At 55.1% G+C, this 20,189-nt stretch overlaps 2 protein-coding genes across 3 annotated transcripts in view; one reads left to right on the forward strand and one right to left on the reverse strand.

Annotated features, from left to right (window-relative positions):
• LOC1270287 (UDP-glucosyltransferase 2) lies at window positions 1–1,914 on the forward strand. Its single transcript, XM_308969.5, has 3 exons — window positions 1–162; window positions 231–1,412; window positions 1,551–1,914. The coding sequence occupies exons 1-3, from the start codon at window positions 53–55 to the stop codon at window positions 1,834–1,836; spliced, it is 1,578 nt and encodes a 525-aa protein (XP_308969.5). The 5' UTR covers window positions 1–52; the 3' UTR covers window positions 1,837–1,914.
• A 329-nt stretch (window positions 1,915–2,243) lies between these two features.
• The window catches only part of LOC4576338 (PHD finger protein rhinoceros), a 33,235-nt gene continuing 15,289 nt past the window's right edge, over window positions 2,244–20,189 (reverse strand). For both annotated transcript variants that reach the window (XM_061650544.1, XM_061650543.1), the window contains exons 5-6: window positions 19,958–20,147; window positions 2,244–19,797 (exon numbers count right to left, since the gene is read on the reverse strand). In XM_061650544.1, coding sequence (XP_061506528.1) covers window positions 7,391–19,797; window positions 19,958–20,147 — 12,597 coding nt within the window. In that variant the 3' untranslated portion in view covers window positions 2,244–7,390. The remainder of the gene's footprint in view (window positions 19,798–19,957; window positions 20,148–20,189) is intronic.

The raw sequence follows: 20,189 nt of genomic DNA on the forward strand, positions 1-20,189 counted from the left end.
TCAGAGAAGTGCGGCTTCCGTCCAGTACGCGATCACGAGTCGTTGCGACGAGATGGCATCTGCGGCGCTGTTAGTCCTCCTGCTCGGGTGCTTCAGTTCGGTCACACTTGGTGCCAACATTCTCTACGTGAACACCGTTGCATCGCCTAGCCATTTCGGATGGTGAGTGAGGGTGATCGGTTGGGCAAGCAAGTGCGTAAGTAACATAATGTGCTTTTCGCCCCAAACAGGAACCGTGCGCTAATGTACGAGCTGGCCTCGCGGGGCCACAATCTGACCGTGTTCGGCGTGGACAGTGAACCGAACCCACCACCGAACGTTACCTTCATCGTGATGGAAGATGTGTACAAGACGCTGTACAGTGATCCGAACATGCACACCGATTTCCTCGAGATGAGCAAAATAAGCCCGTTCAGTATGACGCTGGTGTTTAACGAATTCGTGGTAGGCGTCTGCGAGATTGTGCTCAAGACGGAGGGTGCCAAACGCCTGCAGAGCTATCCGCCCGACTTTGGGTTCGATCTGATCATACACGACTACCTGTCCGGGCCGTGTCTGGCAGCGCTGGCGCACCATCGCTTCGGCAAGCCACCGGTCGTGGCCGTCACTGCGTACCACGGTCTATCTACCACACTCTCCATCACCGGTGCGTACCAGTACTCGGCCCTTGTACCGAACCACGCGTACGATGCAACCGAGGACATGAGCTACAGCCAACGGTTCATCAATCTGCTGGTCAACCTGGAGGAGGAGCTGCTGCAACGCTACTCCATGATACCGGACTCGAACCGTTTGCTGCGCACGATCGATCCTACCCTGCCCGACGTGGCGGAGTTTAACGCCAACACGAAGCTGGTCCTGCTGAACGCCAACCCAATCATCCAGTACACCGAACCGTTCATGCCGAACGTGATCCCGGTCGGTGGGCTGCAGATCATCAAGCCGAAACCGCTGCCGGCCGATCTGGCCCAGCTGCTCGAACGGGCCGGCCCGGCCGGTGTGATACTGTTTTCGCTCGGCACCAACGTGCGCAGCGATTCGTTGGGCGAGGCGCGCATTCTGGCCATCATCGGCGCAATGGAAGCGCTGCCCGAGTATACGTTCCTGTGGAAGTTTGAAACGGAAACGCTACCCCGCAAGCTGCCCGCAAACGTGCACGTGCGCAAGTGGCTGCCGCAAAACGATCTGCTCGCGCAACCCGCCGTGCGGCTGTTCATTACGCACAGCGGGCTGCTCAGTACGCAGGAAGCGATCTGGCACGGGGTGCCGGTGATTGGCTTTCCCGTGTTTGCCGATCAGTTCAAAAACATCAACTACTGCATGGCACGGGGCGTCGGCCGGCGGCTTAGCATTGAGCACCTGAACCAGCAGGAGCTGATCGACACGATCCGGGAGGTTATGACCAACGACAGGTGAGTCTGTCTTATCACGAACGCACTCAGCAGCAGCTGAAAGATTAAGCTAGGATTAGATTATACGATGCAGGTGCTAAAAATATCTCCTCCTTCCTCTACCCCCCCCCCCCCCCCCCCCCCCATCACACTTTACAGCTACCGTACGAACATGAAGCGCATGTCATCGCTGTTCCGCGATCAGCCTGAACATCCGCTCGATCGGGCCGTTTGGTGGATCGAATGGGTGCTGCGCCACCCGGACTCAACGGAGCTGCTGACACACGGTTCGCGGCTCAACTGGTTCGTGAAGTACTCGTACGACGTGCTGATTCCACTGTTCGCCGCCATTGCGCTCGTTTGCCACGGCCTGTTCTTCCTCGTGCGCCGTATGTTTTGTCGCCGAACGGTGCGCAAAGCGCCTGGAAAGCAGAAACGTTCGTAGAATTGTATTAGAATCGTTCCAATAAAGTGTAACGGGTGGTGGTGGTTGCTTTCTTCTCACCTCCTTTACTGGCACTTACCACATCTGTGTCCATCCATCATTTCGGTTTATCAGCGAGATAGCAACAGCTGGGTGCGTTTGGGTTCCAAATTTAGAAACCAAATTTAGGGTTAGAGTTTACACACAACACCTTACACTGTATGTTTTGCTGCAATAATCTTGAACTGTTATCTTCAATCCTCTTATCATACGTACCTGATTTGTTTTTTTTTTGTCAATATTTCCCCCCCCCCTCCCCCTACAGTTGAATGATGATTAAACTGATGGGCAGTTTTTGACCCTTTTTCTTTCAATTCTTCCCGACTAGTAGGATGTACCGCAGTAGAAAAAAAACAGCAAAACAGTGATTTTTTTTTTGTTTTTTGTTATTTTAATTATCATTTTCTTCTGATTTTTCTTTAATTCTGTACTTTAAGTGTAATAATTTATTTAGATTGATTTTGTTGTTGTTTTGTGTAAATTCTATAATTTACAGAGATTTTAAATGTGAAATTAAATATAAAAAAATAAAAAATATTGCAATTTTTCCACTTCCCTTTTCTTGCTCTTTCTCTCCCACTTCTCTACAATAAACGGTTCTTCTTACTACACTCCTTTCGCTTACTTGCTCTTCTTCTAATTTTTACACGCGCTTACGTGCTGTTGTTTTGTTTTTATTTACTTATGTGTGTGTTTGTTTTGTTTTGTTTTGTTTTCTGTTTAATTATTTGTTTATCTTAACCTTACACACAATCGACGATCGCGTCCACTTGTTTGCCTTCTTTCTCTGCTCTACTTGTAACTAAACAACAGTTCTCGCGTTTGTTTTGTTTCTTTTACTACACCAGAAGAGCATGTGCTCCCCCTCTCCAACCGCCACGCTCTTACTAATTTTTCTCACCATTACACCAGATAATGCTATTTACTGCCTAAGTGGACACATTATACACATTTTACACGCTACATCCCCCCTTGCTACACAGAGACAGACGACGTACCACCTAAAATGGCATCGCGTTCCACTGTTCGTGTGCGCGCACACATCTACCCAAATCCATTTTCCCTAAATTGTCCCTTTTTGCTTGTTCTTTTTGTTTTTCATCATAATTAGTATATATATACACACACACACACTTTGGGTTTGGTCCCAAGTGAACCAAGCCCCCGCGCGCCACCGTTCCGATTGCGGGTAGAGGGAGCGCGCACCACCTGTGCACAGGATCATAAGGCGCCATTCATCCATCATTCACACACACGCATCATTACACGTAAAAAACAAAAACAAAACGTTACAAAACAGAGAAAAAAACGTGTCTGTGCCGCGGGTGCTGTTTGTCAATTTCACTAGTGGGAAATAAATAACGGTGTGTGGGCTGTCGGTTTCTCTCTGTTTGCAGTACTGTTAATATTTTCATACCGCTTTGTAACCGTTTGTCGTTTTGTTTAGGCTAGGCGGTTTGTTTTTGTGTGGTAAGGTATGTTTTGTTTGTTTGTTTAACGTTATCAACTATCCTGATTACCTTGTCCTGTGGCACGTGCTACCACCACCACGCTCTTTATCTCTTTCTCTATCTCTTTCTTTCTTTCATTTTGAACGGGAATGTTCCATTTTTCTAGTAGACCTTACATGGCTAATTGGGTTGGGTTGTTTTAGGTTTGTTTAGGAGATGTGGAGCATTTTTGTTGCACGATTTCCTTTTTTTACATGGTTCTTCCCTGACTGCCTGTGCCAGTGCCCCTTTCCTGGTGGTAGAAAACTGAAGCGATTGCTACTTTTAATTCGGTTATGCTAGACACTTTTTACAAACTTCAAATACACGCGTGTATTTCGTTCTTCTCGTACTCCACCACCACCACCAGGCGGTGCTGTTGTGTGGGAAGACCCACCCCACCAATCACGTGGTGGTGGTTTTGGAGCGTGTTTTATTCTGTGTTTCCGTTTCCATCCATTTGAGACACATCGCCCTGAATATAGTTAGGTAGTATGTCTAGGAATATCTATATGTATGTATATATATATAGTAAGCATTATGTATACGCCACCCACTACCTACACGGCTCCCATCTGCTTTTAGTCTAATCCTACGATTTGCTTTACATAAATAAATTAAATAACTTTTGCTTCACTTCCCTTTCTTTTTTGACACAATAAAACCCCTTTTTTTTGCTCGCGCTCCCGTTCACCGTCCCGTCAAGGTTCCACCGATCCACCGAGCATGGCATGGCATGGGGCACGGTTGCATGGCAACGCGCAAAACAATCTACGCACGCGCAAACGCACGTGGTTCGGTGGAGCCGCCTGTGGTGAAAAACGTTACAAAAAAAAAAAACCGGATGCCACCATCAATCTTCATACTTGCAGTGGAAAATAATCGTTTTATTCGCTTAAACGTTTCCTTTCTGTGCGTGTGCTTCTGCTGTGCTTGCAAGAGAGGGATTTGTTTGTTCGCAAACCCGATGCCGGACCGTGTCTTTCTACCTTGCTGTGTAAAGATTAATAACGATTTTAAAACAGAGAACAGAACAGATGCACCGCATCGCACATCCCCCCCCCCCCCTCCTGTGCGATCCTCTGTCCGTCCGCCCACTTATCCAAATCTAACGGTTTTCTTTTTTGCTATCCAACTTTTTTTTTGTTGTTGTTTCAAAGTACGCGCATGTGTGTTTGTGTGTTTCTTTGTATTATTAGTAATTTATCTTCAATTAAAATACCAAACAAAAAGATAACCATTACTGCTTTGTTGTACATTTTCAATTCGACTGGGATAATTGTGTGATTTGTTAAGGAGAACTTCTGTGTTTATATTCTGACCTCTGGCTTGTTTGGCATTCTGTACAGTATTATTTTTATTTTTACAATTTCAACCCCATGTTTTGCATCGTTTTTTGTTTGTTTGTTTGTTTGTGGCGATTTTGGCAGGTGTGGTGTACGTGTTGTGGCATTTTGTAGTTCTCTAAACGGAGTTTCATCAAAATAAGACACGTTTGCCTAATTATGCATTTTTCTAGCGCTAATTTGTGATGAGTTGTGACAAAATGGATAATATAAAAAACAAGCAATAGAATCTAATTCTGTACACAAAAAAGCAGCTGTAACTAAAATTTACCTTCGTGATAATGATAATAAACATTCAAGTGCAAAATCCAATTCTCACAACAAAAAAACAGAAAACCAATGAAAAGAATACCAATAATAGCCCTGAATAATCCTTCCCCGAAGGATAACGAAAATCATTGTACTTGTTTGCAAGAAGGGAAATTAATCGATCACGAAGAAATGATCTCACGTGGTGGTGGTGGTGGCGGTTTTTAGTTACGCTTCGTCAACGTGTGTGTTCTCTCCGTTTTGAATAATTTGAAACGGTTCAAAAGCATCGTTTTTATTTTGTTGTAATTTGTTTTAAAAATATGTACACTCAAAAGCTTATTCCGATGCCCTGTCTGGTGTAGCAGCAGCACTGACTGAGTTCCGTTCGCCATGTGTCGCGGCGCCGCCTTTCCTATACGTTCTACAGCCCATACTAATACCATTCGGTGATTTTTTCACTAAACTAAACCGTTTACTGCACACATTTCCCATCGCTTTTCCTTGCTTTGTTTATGAGACGTTTATAAGATGGTTTGAAGAGTTTGTTGCGCGGTGCCTGTTAGAGTGTGACTATTTTCTCGTAATGGCGCACACTTCTCAATCGATACAATGATTATCATCCGCAGCGTAAGGGATGGGGATCAGGGTACTAATTGACAAATTTCCACCATTGGAAAGCTTAATCCTACCGACAGGCGCACTCACACACACGCATAACTGATTGAATTTGTATACCCTTTTGTTTAGAATTTCCTTCACACTATTATCTGTTTTACACGACTGTAATTGCACGCGATCGTAATAAAAAAATGAAAAAAGTTTGTTTGAAATTCGACTGCAACATGCACATCTACAAATTTAACAAACTAATTAGATAACAGGGTTTCAGAGGTTCTCATAGTTGTGGGACATTTCCTTGACTCTTTCTAATAGGAAGTGAACTTCATATGTTGGAAATTGGACTCTATGGCACCCTGTTTGGACAGGCTCAACAGGAAATTCTCAGGATTTCTCCAACAGGGGTGCTATAGAGCCCAATTTCCATTACAATTATTTCCTATATGAAAGAGTCAAGGAAGTGTCCCACAGCTATGAGAACTCCTGGGGAAAACCCTGTATGTCATCCAAAAAAGAAAAGTGTAATCAATTCAAAGAAAAATAATGCACTTTTGATGGATTTGTCCTGCTGAATGTTCGATAACTTTTTGTTTGTATTTGCCTGCCCGTTGTGTTCTACCATTGGCAGCAGAAGAAGAAAAAAACAACTCAAAATTGCAACGCGATGCGCATACCCATACACAGCCTGCCTGCCTGCTTGCCAGCGCCATCGTCTAAACCTTCTGTTACAGGTTCATTTGCATACTGCATAACTGCCCTTACGCGCCCTACACCCTCCACACACACACACACAAACACACATACCGCACCATTCAGCACATTCACTATCCACTCAGCACAGCACTCTATTTCTCTCTCTGTCTCTCTCTCTCTCTTGCTATACTTCTTTTCCACTGCCCACCCGCGAAAAGGATAAGTTAAAGCGATTAAATTAATTTAAACTATGCGCTACAAATGTTTTACAATTTTATACTGTACAGTTGAGTTTTTCGTAACAATTAAATATCTTGTTTAGCCCCTTCTGCCCCTTTTTTCCTTGCCAGCCCGCTTCTCTCTTTGCTTTGCTTTCACGCATAGTACGCACACGCACGTTCATGGATCTAGACCGTTTGCGGAGCCTTTTTTTGCACAATATTAACACGGCCTTTGTGTACACAGCCAGGAGCGACGATAGCAGCAAACAACTGTACTGCAACTAGCAGCACCAAACAACTTAACAAAACATTGAAGGACACGAGAGGTGTATCGATAAACAGTTGCGTTTAAAAAAAAAAGGGTTCATTCTTACTGCGGTGAACGTGAAAAAATGGAGTCAAAAATATAAAGAAGTTAAAAAGTATCAAAAATATTGTAAAAGTACACAATTATGTATGATTTGCACGATTGAAAGTTATAACAAAAGATAATACTTGTTGCAGCAAACGGTGCCAATCCCCAAAAATAGATTGCAACCATCGTTTCAAAAAACAAAACAAAAATCACGATAATCAGTCTGCGCGATTGAATGTATGTGGACGTTATAATCTTATAAGCAAGTATTTAGAATGTATCTGGTGAAATAATTTTCAACAGATAGTAAAGCTTTCTACTTTGTAGTGTCTGTGTGTGTGTTTTTGCGATTGCACGATAAAAAAACCAAGTATTGCGAAAAAAAAAACCTATCACCTATTTGCAGGAAAGTTAGCCGCCGTGTAAAGCAGCAGCAGTAACAGATCCCAGCGCCAAGTGGCGAAGGCTACCCTGAATGCGTAGTGGTGCAGCAACAAGTGTTCACGACTACGATTAGGCCACCTTCTAGAGCATGTACTGTCATCGCACCTCGCAGTCCTTTTTCGCCGCACTGTTAGCGGGCGTGTTTGCTTGCTGCTGAGTGTTGCTGCTGTTGTTGCTACTACTACTACTACTACTACTACTGTTGTTACTGGGGCCGGTACTGTTGGACGTCGGTACTATTGATTGCAGTCCCGCTACTAGCTGCTGATGTTGCTGGTGCTGATGCAGGTGCTGTTGCTGCTGTTGAGATGGTGGTACGAGCCCTAACGGTAGCATTGCGGATTGATTCATGGACAACGGTACCTGTTGCTGCTGGTGGTGTTGATGGTGCGCCGTGGCGGAACCGAATAACCCTGCAGTAGAGGACGTGCTGAAATTGGTGTTCGTATTCGCCGCAAAGTCCAGCAAGCTCTTGAACGACATGGACGTGTTGTTGCTGGACGACATGGTGGTGTTGCTGCTGCTGTTGCTGCTGCTCGTAGTGCTTGCCTTGCCCATCGCCGACATGCCGTAGAGTGCTGCAAATCCGGTACCAACGCCGCCACCGATACTGCCGCTCGGGTTACCACTCTGGTGATGCTGTCCCATGCCTCCCAATCCGGCACCACCGTTCGATGAAGCGGCTACGGCCGCTGCAAAGCCCATCGCACGCTCGAACGCGTTGGGTGAGCTGTCCGCCAGGTTGGCGGCTGTAAGCAACCGTTCGATCATGTTCTTGCTCGAAGTGGCTGCCGCTGCTTCCGCCGCGGACGACGTGGTTAGGTCTACCGAACCGGCCGCATAGCTCGGGGGCGGAGGCTGTCTGGCCATCCGCTCGGTGTCGATCGCCGGTGAGGACGCGTTGCTGCTCGCCGTGTGCGCCGAGGCAGGGTTCGGTCTGTCGCCCAAACCGGAATCATAGTCGGACGCACCGCCGCAGGACGACTGTTGCTGGTGGGCGGCGTTCTGCTTCGACGTCATCACGTAGCCACCGCCGGCCGAGTTGCGCGCCAGCTTCAGCCGGATGGGCGTGATGAGCGGCTTCTCTGCTGGCGCGGCCTGTGCCGCCGCCGTGCGATGGTCCATCTCGGGCGACGGTTGCAGCGATTGGCCCCGGCTGTTGGTGTTGTGTATGGCCGCCAGGTCGATCACCAGTGGATCCGTCTCGGGCGAGGAGCTGCAACCGCTGCTCCTCGTTGCCGCTCGCTCATCAGTGACGGGCGTTTTCTGGGGCGAGGCTTGCTGCGTGGCCCCACTACTGCCGCCCCCAATACCCACCTGCGACTGGGGTGAGGGGGCGTGCGGCTCTTCCGATGGCGCCGGCTTCTTCACGCCCAACCGAATCACTATCCGCGGCGGAGGTTGCTGCGCCTGGTCGTCCCCGTTGCCGGCCACCGACACTGCCGCGTTGCAGATGATCTCAACCTTCTTCTTTTCGCCCTTGTCGCGCTTGTGCTTTTTCTCCTTTTTGCGCTTCTTGTGCTCACTGCCGCTGCGATCACGCTCCCGATCCTTGTCCTTGTGCTTGTGCTTCTTAGCCTTCGGTTCGTCGTCGCCAGTATCACCACCGGCAGCACCGAGCGTGTCCTCGTCAGCCGCACCGCCCGGCCCATCGTCCTCGAAGCTTATGTTTTCCGCGTACATCATGTACTCGCGCTTCAGATCCTCCAGGCTCGGGGGCGGCACACTGCCCAGCATGCGCTTCTTCGGCGGCCGCAAGCTGCTGCTTGCGCTCGGCCCGGCACTCATCGATCCCATACCGTACGCGCCACCATCCATGCCGCCCGAACCGAGCTTGATCTTGAGCTTCGGTGCCTGCTGTGGTGTCTGCTGACTGACGGCAGTTACGGTGGCCGTCGCATTCGCCCGGTTGTTGCGCGATCGTCGCTTGCCGCCGGCACCGCTGCCGACACCACCACCGGCTCCAACCACGCCGGCACCGCCGCCCAAACCAACGCCGCTGACATCGTCCATCGACAGGTTCATGGCCGATCCGTTCGGACCGGCAACGCCCGACGCTCCCGGCAGGACTGCTCCGACCGAACCGCTCACGCTACGCCTTCGCTCGGCCAGCATGAGTTCGTGATGCTCGGAGGCAGCCTGCGGTACCGATGCCAGCTGGCGCAGCTCACGCGACATGTTCGACGACAGCTTCTTCCGGTGGATGCCACCATACTCCTTGTAGTCGTCCTTGGTCGGCATCGTGCCCAGCGATTCCACCGCCTTCGGGAAACCGACCGTAGTGCGATTGCCATGCCCGGTTCCACCCATCGACATTCCCTGCGCATGATGATGATGATGATGGTGCAGATGATGATGGTCCGCCGATTGCAGCACGGCCTGCGGGTCGTCCTGGTTCATGTCCTGATTCCAGTACTGGCGCAGCAGCTCCTTCTTGCGCATGCGCCGCAAGTTCGACGAGCCGCCGGCCCCGCCAGCCACGGCCATGCCAGCGACATTGCCCGCGACACCACCGACGCCACTGGCACCGACCCCACCGCTACCGCCCGGACCCATCTGCACGCCCATGGACGACGCCATGCCGATGGATGGATGCTGCAGTTGCGATGCTGCCGCAGACGCGGCGGACGAACCGGCACCGCCACCATAAGCTCCACTGCTGTCCAGCTGCGCCAACGGTCCCTTTATCTTTAGCTTCATGATATTGCGCGAGTCCGCCAGCGACGACATCTTGTGCAGCAGCGGCTGCTGCTGCTGTTGCGTTGGCGCAAGCGGCTGCAAGCTGTCCGAATCGTTCGTTTCATCCTGTGGCTGCTCGATCATTGGCTCTTCGTTCAGCACTGCTGCCGGTAATGCGGCCGCAGTCTCCGGTGGCGTACCGGAGGGAACGTACGGGGCACCCGCTGGCATGGATCCTGCTGCCTTCAGCTGACTGTTGGCTGCGTTCGAATCGGATGTGACGCTACTGCTGCTATTGCTGCTCTGGCTGTTGCCGGTCGCTGTGACAGCGGCCAGCAAGGAGGCCGACCCGGTGCTGACTGTGCTGTTCGTCGTGACGTTCGTTTGCGCAAGCGACGCAGCAGCTGCTGCCGCCGACCGATTACTCGCCGTGTCGGCCTTCAGTGCCGACTGCAGCTCGTTCTCCATGTCCTCGTCGATGTCGGCCAGCGTTTGATCGGCCGTACCGCTAGCAAACACGCCCAGCAGCTGATTGTTGTACGCGTCCGTGTTGCTGGACGAATCGAAGCCACTGTTGTACGTGCGCATGTCCACCGGGCCGGGTAGTACGGCCATATCGGGCAGCGAACTAGCGGCCACGCTGGTGGCTGTTGCGCCGTACGCGCTGTTCGCATTGCCGCCCGTTCCAGCGCCGGAGCCCGCATTCGGGCCGCTGCCACTGTTGCCACGGCTCGACTTTGCATCCGGACCGCCGGCCACACCGCCCGATCCACCCTGGCCAGCACCGCCGCCCGCTCCAACGTTCGCGCCCGACAGATCCGCCGACCGGCCATCGGTCGAACGGCGCCGGTCGCGCATATCGCGCAGTTTGCCACAGTCAATCACCTCGTCAAAGTCCAGATCGTACACCGTGCCGATGATCTTGCTGTGTATCGTGCCGCTGCCGAAGCACCCGAAATCGGACCCCGGTCCCAGCTGTCCCATATGGTAGCTCGAACCGTGCGTGTGCTGCTGCCGACTGTTGGAACCACCGCGTCCCATACCGGCGCCGGCGCCACCAACGCCACTAGCCAGAGCGGCCGCTGCAGCCGCTTCTCTCGCCGCCTGCGCTTGCCGTCCCGAGCCGGGCGGTCTGCCACGGCCTCGGCCACGACCCCGCCCCGGCTTACCGGCCGTCGTCTCGCCGCCCTTCGACCCTTTGCCGCTAGCGCCCGACGACATTGGTGGCGGAACCAGGCCGCCACCGCCACCGATCGCTTTCTGCATCTCGTACACCGAGGCGGACACGGCGGCCGCCGCTGTCTTCGGGCTTTTGCCCGGGCTGAGCGACTTCGCGCCGGCGGCCGTCACCGACGGTGGAGATTTCAGCTGGTGGCTCAATGGATGCACCATTCCGGCCAGCGCGCTCGCACCGTTGCTGTCGCTCATGAGCAGCGGATGGTGATGGTGGTGCGCCGGATGCAGTTGCTGCAGGTGGGGCGGTGGCGGAGGAGGTTGCTGCTGTTGTTGCTGCTGCTGGTTCTGGATGCGCGACGACGAGCGGGACGACTTGGTTGGGCTTTTCTTCGAAGACGAGTGGCCACCGACTCCGACCAGCATGTCCATCCCGGCCACATCGGGCTGGTGTCCCGGCGGCAGCTGATGATTGTGCCGCTGCGGTGTGCGTCGATGCTGCGGAGTGCGCGGTGTGCTGCCTCCACTGCTAGTACCACCACCATTGCCGCCACTACTGTTGAGCAGGTAACTGTTTTGCTGCTGGTCGGTGGGCGTTGGCTGTCGACTCTGTTGCTGCTGCTGCTGCTGCTGCTGCTGTTTGTTGGGAGAAACGGCCATCCCGGACAGTGGGGAAGACATCTGGTCCAACTGCTTCTGCTGCTGGGCGCCACCCGCTGCCTGAGCGCCAGCGCCACGATGCGGCGATACCATTGCATCGCCCAACCCCATGCCGTGGTGTGCCATCGTCGGCACACCGACTCCGAGGCCACCGCCAGGCGCATGGTGCTGATGTTGATGCGGCTTTCCGCCACCCGGGACGGTCGTCTGCGGTGGCGTCGGTTGCTGATAGCCGGCGTTACCGAAGTTGGGCGGATATAGCCCGGCACCGGGTGAAGGAAACGGCACCGGAACACTCGCCGGCGGGAATAGTGAAACTGCGCCGGGGTAGTGTTGCTGCTGCTGCTGCTGCTGCTGGTGATGGGCGGAATGGGGATCGTTGGCCGCAAAACCGTACGGTTGTTGCTGTTGCTGCATCGGGTTGACACTGTTCGGCGTGCCCTGCGTGTTGCTGTTGTTGATGGAGGGCGCTCCGCCGGACTGCTGCTGCTGCTGATTCACCATCGACGGAGTGTTCTGAATATCCATGAAGCTGTTCAGATCGTTCAGCTTGCGATGGCTATTGTTTGCCATCTGCTGCTGCTGTTGCTGCTGCTGCTGCTGCTGCTGCTGTTTCTGCAGCAGCAGATTCTCCTTCTCCTGCATTACAGCACATTCGTGCTGCTTCTTCTGCTGCTGCTCGATCGAGTTCAGCCCATCGTTCGCTTGATTCCAGCCCCGTCTACCGACCGGTTGCTGCGGCGAGGGATGCTGGCGCTGCTGCATATTGTCAAACAGCATCATTGAGGTAGCTTCGTTCTGGTTCGGAACCTTCATGCCCTGCATAAAGTCCAGCCCAGAGAGTGGATTGTGCATGTGATGGTGCGGTTGTTGTTGCTGTTGATGCTGCTGCTGCTGTTGCTGCTGGTGATGGTGGTGATGATGGTTCAGATCGTTGCTGCTGCCAAGCTGCTGCTGCATCGACGGATGCAGATGGTTCGTCATAGCACCGCCATCGAACAGTCCGCCCCCGGTAGCCGGTCCCGCCGCACCGTGCGTCTTCTCGCTGTCCAGTGCGCTGACGTTGTTGTTGTTGTTCGTCTGGTGGCTGTTAAGCAGGCGGGCTGCTTCCATGCAGTTCTGAGCGAGCTGCGCCGTCGAAACGGTGTTGCCACCGAGCACGCCCGAGGTTGCCGCTGCTGCCATCGAGCTGCCAACGGAGGTGGGCAGCGCATGGTGCAGCATGGACGCGGCGGCCGTCGACACCGCCGCCGACGGTACCGCTGATGGAGGTACCCAGCGCTCGTCCGACGGTCTGGACGCGAGATGGTCGAGATGGTCCTCCTTCGCGCTCTTGCTGCCCAGCTGTGACTGCGATTGCTGGCTGAGCGCTTGCAGCTGATTGGTTGGCGGTTGCTGTTGCGTTGGTTGCTGCACGGCAGGCTGCATACCACCGGGACCCGCCGCCGCCGTCATCGGTGAGGACAGCTGATCCAGCGGACTTCCGGCCGCCGGACCGCCAGCCGGGTGGAACTTGTTGAACGCACCACCGTACTGTAGGTCGGGCTGCAGCTTGTCCTTGCCGCCGAGCAGTGTGTCGCCGATGGATGATTCCAGCGGAAGGCCGTCCTGCTTCGAGCGCTCCGTCACAAAGTCGGCCACCAGCAGGGGGGCCTGAGTCGTGGTAGGTGTAACCTGCGCCGCGACCACGCTGTCCAGCATCATCATATCGCTGTCCTTTTTACCGTCCGCCGCACCGACGTCGTTCATCGCCTTCATCGCATCACTGCCGAGCGGTGTGCCGGTGGCCGCATTCGTGTTGGCCGTTCCGTGGGACTTCTTGTACTTCTGCCGCAGCTTCTCGACCAGGTTGAGCGTTTCCCGCTGCGTGTCCTCTTTGCAATCCTCCATAAAGGGAAAGTTGAGCGACTGGTTCAGCTCGAACGTGTCATCCGTTACGGAGCTGTCCTGCGGCAACAGCAGGTCGAAGATGGACGGTGTACCACCATCACTATTACCCAGCAGTCCGCCACCGCTCGCCGCCCCGCTACCACCGTCATCCTTCGAAGCGTTGTTATTGCCAGCGGCTTGTATCGATGACCCGAATGCACTTCCGTCACACACGCCGGACGTGGTTTCGAAGGGTGCACCACCGCTGTTACTGCTGTTCAACTGCAGCGCGGCAGCATTATCGAACGGCGTCGGCTGTGCGGTGGCCGTTGGGAGCGCAGGCGTTTCGACCGGAATCGTATTCTTCTTGCTCTGCTCGTCCTCCTTCACAACGACCTGCGATGGCTGCGAATCCTTCAGTACACCCGCACTGTCCAGGGACGGTTTTGCATCGAGTACACTCACCGCAGGGATGTTCTTCGCTTCACCTCCTTCCACCTTCTGTTCCCCAGCGGCAACCGCAGCACTAGCAATGTCGGGAGGCTTTTGATCAACAACCTTCGCTTCGTTGCTGGCGTCCTCGATAACCACGACATCGTCGTTGGAACGTGAATCATCCACCAGAGAGATAATCTCCATGCTCTTCGTTGGCTTGCTTTCCTCTTCTTTCGCCACCACAGTACTACTACCTCCCTCCAAAGAAGGTGACACCTGATCAGCATCCGCTTTTGTGGGTGTTGCTGCCAGTATCTGTTCCTTAACTTTGCGCTGATCGGCTGAATCTTCGTCGGTGAGCAAAGATATCGCATCGCTGCCAGCAACCGACGAACCAAGGCTCTTGTTCTCCAACTCCTTTTGTGCTTCCTTGCCCTCTGCTTCGGTCGGTGGTGGTTTGAGCGGTTCTTTAGCCTCGGTCGCACCGACGGAAGGACTGGCGACAGTTTCCGCTTCGGTCGACAGCTTTGGACTGCGGCGCTTCCGTGCCACTGGCGATTGCTGTTCGTCGCCAAGAGGACGCTTCGAAGATATCGTATCCTCGAGGACTGCCTCCTTTTCCACAGCGGCGTCAGCAGTATCGGTCTTCTTGGCCGATTTCTTCGCTTCCGCATGCGAATCGTCCTGCTTCTCAGTCTCCGCCTGTTCGCTAGCCTTTCTGCGACTAGCGTTACGATTGCTCGGTACATCCGGTGGCACAAGGGACGATTTCCTTTGCTTCTCCTCTAAATCGCCCGCACTAACAAACACGGACTGACGGCGGCCACCCCGTTTGAGTGGGGTTTCGTTGGGCAACAGCGATGCTGCTGCCGGTTGGTACGAGTTTCGACGATTTGTGATCGATTTCTCAGCTCCAACCGGGCCAGTAATATCAGCAACAGGAACGGAAGACTCTTCATCGTTGCCTTTGGCGGGCTTCTCTTGCTTCTCTTTACCGCTACGATTTGTCGTTTCCTTGCCCACTTTAGCAGCGGTTTGTTTGCTGCCGGCGGCGGTGGAAGGCAGATCCTTTGCGTCTTCGGCGTCGGACAGGCTGCTGCTGGCGGTGGTGGTGGTAGAAGATTTTCTCCCACTGGCGGCTGGCCCCTTTCGGTTGTTGTTAGTGCCCGGTGCGACCGTTGGCTTCTTGGGACTGACGGCATCCTGCTGCTTAACCGCGGCGGATACTGACTTTCTTCTGTTACGACCCGCCGCGCCACTCGCTGCCGGCGTAGGCGGCACCACCGAAGTGTCGTTCGCTTCCTCCTGGCTGCTCTGGTTGCTGCTGCTCGAGTCACTGTCGCTGTCGGACGAGGATCCCGACGAGGACGACGACGAGGACGAGCTCGACGATTCGGACACGGACCGTGCTGGACCCTTGTCAAGAAAGGGCAACACCTCCTGCCTGACCGTCCGCTGGGCTGGCTGCGGCGGTTGCTTCGCTTTGGCCGACGGCGCTGCTGCCGTCGTTGCCTTTGAGCGGCTACTGGCTGTCGCCGGCTTTTTGCCCGCCGGGCCGGTTGTGGCCTCGTCCTTCTTCTTCTTCTCCTCCTCCTCCTCGTCGTCATCGTCTTCGCTTTCCGAACCAGAGCTGCTCGAGCTGGAGCACGACGACGAGCTACTGCCGCCAGACGAGCTGGAGCTATTGGAAGAGCTTGAACCTGCCGCCGCGTTGGACTTGCGGTCGTCCTTCGCTTTGCTGGCGGCCGCTTTCGTGCCCGCGCTTGCTTTGGACGGTGCCACTGGCGTCGGCGTGACCATCGGTAGCTTTTCGTCGCTAACAGCAGTCTGTTCTGTCCCGGACGGCTTGCCAAGACCACTCTTGATGTGTTCGGCAGCCTTCTTTGCCGCCTGCCGCTGCGGTACGTAGGCGAAAATCTCGGGCTGTGCTTCGCGCTTCTGTTTCGCCTCCTTAGCCGGTTTGCCCTTCTCGACGGTCGCTTTCTCCGCCGACACGGGAACCGGGGACGCATTGTCCGCGAGCCGATCTTTTGCCTTTTGCTGCTCTTTGGTCGCCGTCGACCGAGCAGCAGCAGCAGCCGTCGAGCTTGCAGTTCCGCTAAGCGGTTTGTCCGTCCCCGTAGATCGTTCTTTGGATTTGTTACGAGCTGCAGCTGCAGCGGACGACGAGCTTTTAGCGTCCACCTTCGGCGCGACACTGTCAGCCGCCGGTTCTTTCGGCTTGTTGGCTTTGCTGTTCGTAGCACCTGCACCAGTGGAGCGCTTGTTCGCTTTCCCACTCGCACTGGCAGCCGTCGCGCCCACCTTCGGTTCCGCCTCCTTTCGATTGCGATTGCTACCGCTACCCACGCCGCTACCGCTAGTATTGCTTACGATGGAAGATTTTTGCTGATTGTTTGCGCTACTACTACTGCTCACACCTTCCGGCGGCACAAGATCGGCATCACCACCGCCGTCAACCTTCGTGCTGCCGGTGCCCACCACACTGACTGTCGAAGCGCTGCCCTCGCTGCTGCTGTTGCTGCTGCTGCTGCTGGTACTGCTGCTGCTGCTACTGCTGCTGCTACTGCTACTACCGGCTTCACGATCAACCACCGGCACCTGCTTTCTACTTGCCGCGCCGGCACTGATTAGCGCCGCACTGGCCGACGTAGCAGTGGAGGAGGAGTTCATGCTCGCAACGCTTGCAACGGCGGCCGACGCAGACCCACCAGTGGACGCTGAGCTGACGATGGTTCCGCTGCTTGTTTTCATCATATTCTCTGCCGCCTTTTTAGCTGCCTCACGCTGCGGTACCACCATAAAGTCGGCCAAGAACTCCATCTTCTTCGAGGATGCCGCCCCGGTGCTGCTACTGTTCGTCGACGCTCCCGACCGACCGCTCGAACTGCTTGTCGTCGTGGTGTTGGTAGCGCTCGTATCCGTCGGCTTCTCCGCTGTTGGCTGTTGTGCTTGCTTTTTCTTCGTGCCACCGGTATGACCCTCTTTGGTACTGCTGCCGCCCGCTCTGCTGGCCGCCGCCGACTTGCTCGTAGGAGCAACGTGTTCAACCGTGCTGGCGGTCGATCGTTTCGAACCGGCGGCATCGGGTAGAACGGTGGAGGAGGCGCTTGTTGCAGCAGTTGCTAGCTTCGTGGAGGATGATACTTTAGCACCGGGCAGGGCGGAAGTCGGCGTAGCCACGGGCAGTGCCATGGAGGTAACGGTCGGCATTGTCGCTGCCGGGGCAGACCCACCACCGGCGGCGGCACTCGTCGCTCGGCCCGCCTTCGTAGGAGATTTCTGCTTCATTCGGTCCGCCTCCTGCTGCAGGTTGAACTCCTTCATGGCGGCCTTCGTGCGGAATGGATGCTGCTGCGAGTCACTGGCCGTGTGGTCCGTCTTATCCCTGTCCGTGCTATCACTGTCCGAGTAGATGTCGGGGATTTTCTTCCCCCGAGCGCTCGGCACGCTACCACCGCCGCTTCCGGCTGCACTGGTCGCGCTGGCCGCTGTACCGCTGCGTCCAGCGGTACCGCCACTGCCGGGCCGTATATGCATCAGCTCGTCGCTGTCGTTGGAATCGTCATCGTCGGTTAAATGCATTGCGCGCCGATCGTCGGCCAGTTCGCGCTCCATCTGCCGCAGCGACTGATTGCGGAAGTCCTTTTTCGCATGCCCCGCCGCACGGCCACTTCCGGCTGCGGCGGTGGTGGTGGTGGCCATTTTATCCGCTCCAGCAGCACCACCAGCACCGGCTTTTGCGAGTTTTGCCGCTCCACCGGTCCCGGATCGTTCGCTGGACGGTCGAAGCCGCGACTCGGGCCGCTCCTCGTCGCTCGAGCTATCGTCGATGCTCCGGGCGCTGGACTTTTCTGCCGACGAAGTGATTGCTGCCCCCGCGGTGGACGCTGCTTTCCGCCGCTTCCGCTCCACGACCTTCGTTTGGCGGGGCTTCTTCTTGGTGTTCGTTTTGTCCGCGCGCTGCGTTCCGTCGTCGTCGTCGTCGTCGTCGTTTTCCATCTCGGACGCGGAGCTGTTGCTCGTGCTACGCCTCCCCGCCGTGCCATTGATGTACGGAGGCTGCTGCCGCTTGGCTGCGGCGAGCTGGTTTTTGGTACGCTGATTGCCTCCGACGGACTGCTGCTGCCGCACACCGTTCACATCGCCCGCGAGCTTCTTGCCCGGCTGCTGCTCGTGAATGAGCAGCGGTTCGGCCTGCTTTTTGCTGACCGCCTTTGACGTTTGTTTGTTGGCGGGAGTGCTGCTACTGCTGCTGCTGCTACTGCTGCTACTGCTACTACTTCCGCTGCTGCTGCTGCTACTGCTGCTGTAGCTGCCACTGCTGCTGCTGCTACTGCTACCCGCACTGCCATTATGACCAACGGTTGCACTAGCACTTGCTGCCGCCGCCGCCGCCGCTGACGCAACCGCCGTTGCCGCAGCCGCCGCGGCCGACGACGCCGCCGCCGTCGCCTTCTTCCCGTCCCTGCTGCCACTGATACTAATACCACTATTGCTACTATTTACACCCGAAACGATGCGCACCACCATCTCGTCCAGGGTCGGCATTGTACTACTAACGGAATTACACGAGTAAAGTCTATCATATATCGTAGGGCCATGGTTCGCGTGCAGTATCGCCTCCAGCATCGTCGGATCGACGTGCGACAGCAGCGACCCGCTCCGCTGATGGTTTGTAGCGCCCTCGCCGGCACCGCCGCTACCGCTCCGGAAGGCGGTAAGCGCGGCCACCTGCTTGTTGAACGTCTGCTCGCGCATGCGAAAGAACGATCGGCTCAGCTTCTCTCGCCTGCTCACCATGTAGCACAGGTTGCGCACCCGCTCCAGATCTTGCCGCAGGTGCACGAACGTCTTCATCTTCTCGATCTCCGCCTGCTCCTGGTTTTGTGCGTTCGGGTCCACCTCGTCCGTTTTGGGCGGCAGGAGCGGCCGGTTGTGACCCGCCTTGCGCTTCAGTATCCAGTAGTTGTAGATATGGTATATACCCTCCTGGTCCACGTCCAGCAGATGGCAGCTGATGTCCTTCACGCTCACGTGCTTGTCGAACTCGGCCTCGATCTCCTGCTGGCGGGCGGCGCGGGCCAAATTCCGCTCCTCCGACGTCATGTCTTTCCGCTTGCGCCGCTTCACATCGCCGCCAGTGTTGCCGCCGCTGCCGGTACCCGCGCCGCCACCTCCCCCTCCGCTCGCGGCGTTCGTACCGGCGCCGGCATTGCCCGTCTCGTCCTCGCTCACGCCCGAACCGGTCGCGCTCTTCGTGTTGTTCCGGCTGTTGTCCCGCTTGCCCTTGTTCTCGCCGTGCTTCTGGCAGTAGGACCGCAGCTTCACCCCGTCCTCCGCATTCTCGTCCTCGATGATGGCGCGCATCTCCAGCCCGTGCTGAAACGCGCACGTCACGTGGTAGGCCGTTTTGCACGTCTTCACCGAGCACTGGATGCAGGCACCGACCCGCTCGCGGCACAGCGCGCACACCAGCGCCCACCGGCTCGACGGGATGTTGGAGATCTTCGTGATCGGCTCCATGCGATCGACCGACCCGATGCTCACCTCCGGGATCCAGAGCGCGCACGACACGTGCGCCCACTTCTGCCCCGAGCGCGTCGACTTCATCGCCCCGCCCATGTTCGGACACAGCACGCACTTCGGCTTCTGGCCCATCGAGCACGTCCTACATAACCATTGACCTGCGATCGAAAAACGGAAAGGAGAAAAGAATGACTCCATTAGCACATTATGTCCAACTTTCGTTGAGCGTGGCAGTCACCCATTTCGGCGCGCTTTCGAGCCTTTTGCGATGCCTATTCCTTACAATCGCCGACAAACTAACTCATCACTCTTACTTACCAGATGGTATATTTGTTATTCCATAACACGCTTGGTGTACGCAAATATTGCAGTTATCACAGAACACCATTTCATTCGCTTCCTCCGAGTCCGGCGAGCGGCACACGTCGCAAATGACATTCTCGTCGTACTCAATTCCGAGCCCTTCCTCCGTTTTCATGATTGCCTGGATCTTATCCAAGCATCGGCCCTGTAGTGGCGCAAAGAAGAAGAAGAGAAAAAAACGCAACCA

The sequence above is a fragment of the Anopheles gambiae genome, chromosome 2 (genome assembly GCF_943734735.2).
Source record: "Anopheles gambiae chromosome 2, idAnoGambNW_F1_1, whole genome shotgun sequence".
Lineage (NCBI taxonomy): Eukaryota > Metazoa > Arthropoda > Insecta > Diptera > Culicidae > Anopheles > Anopheles gambiae.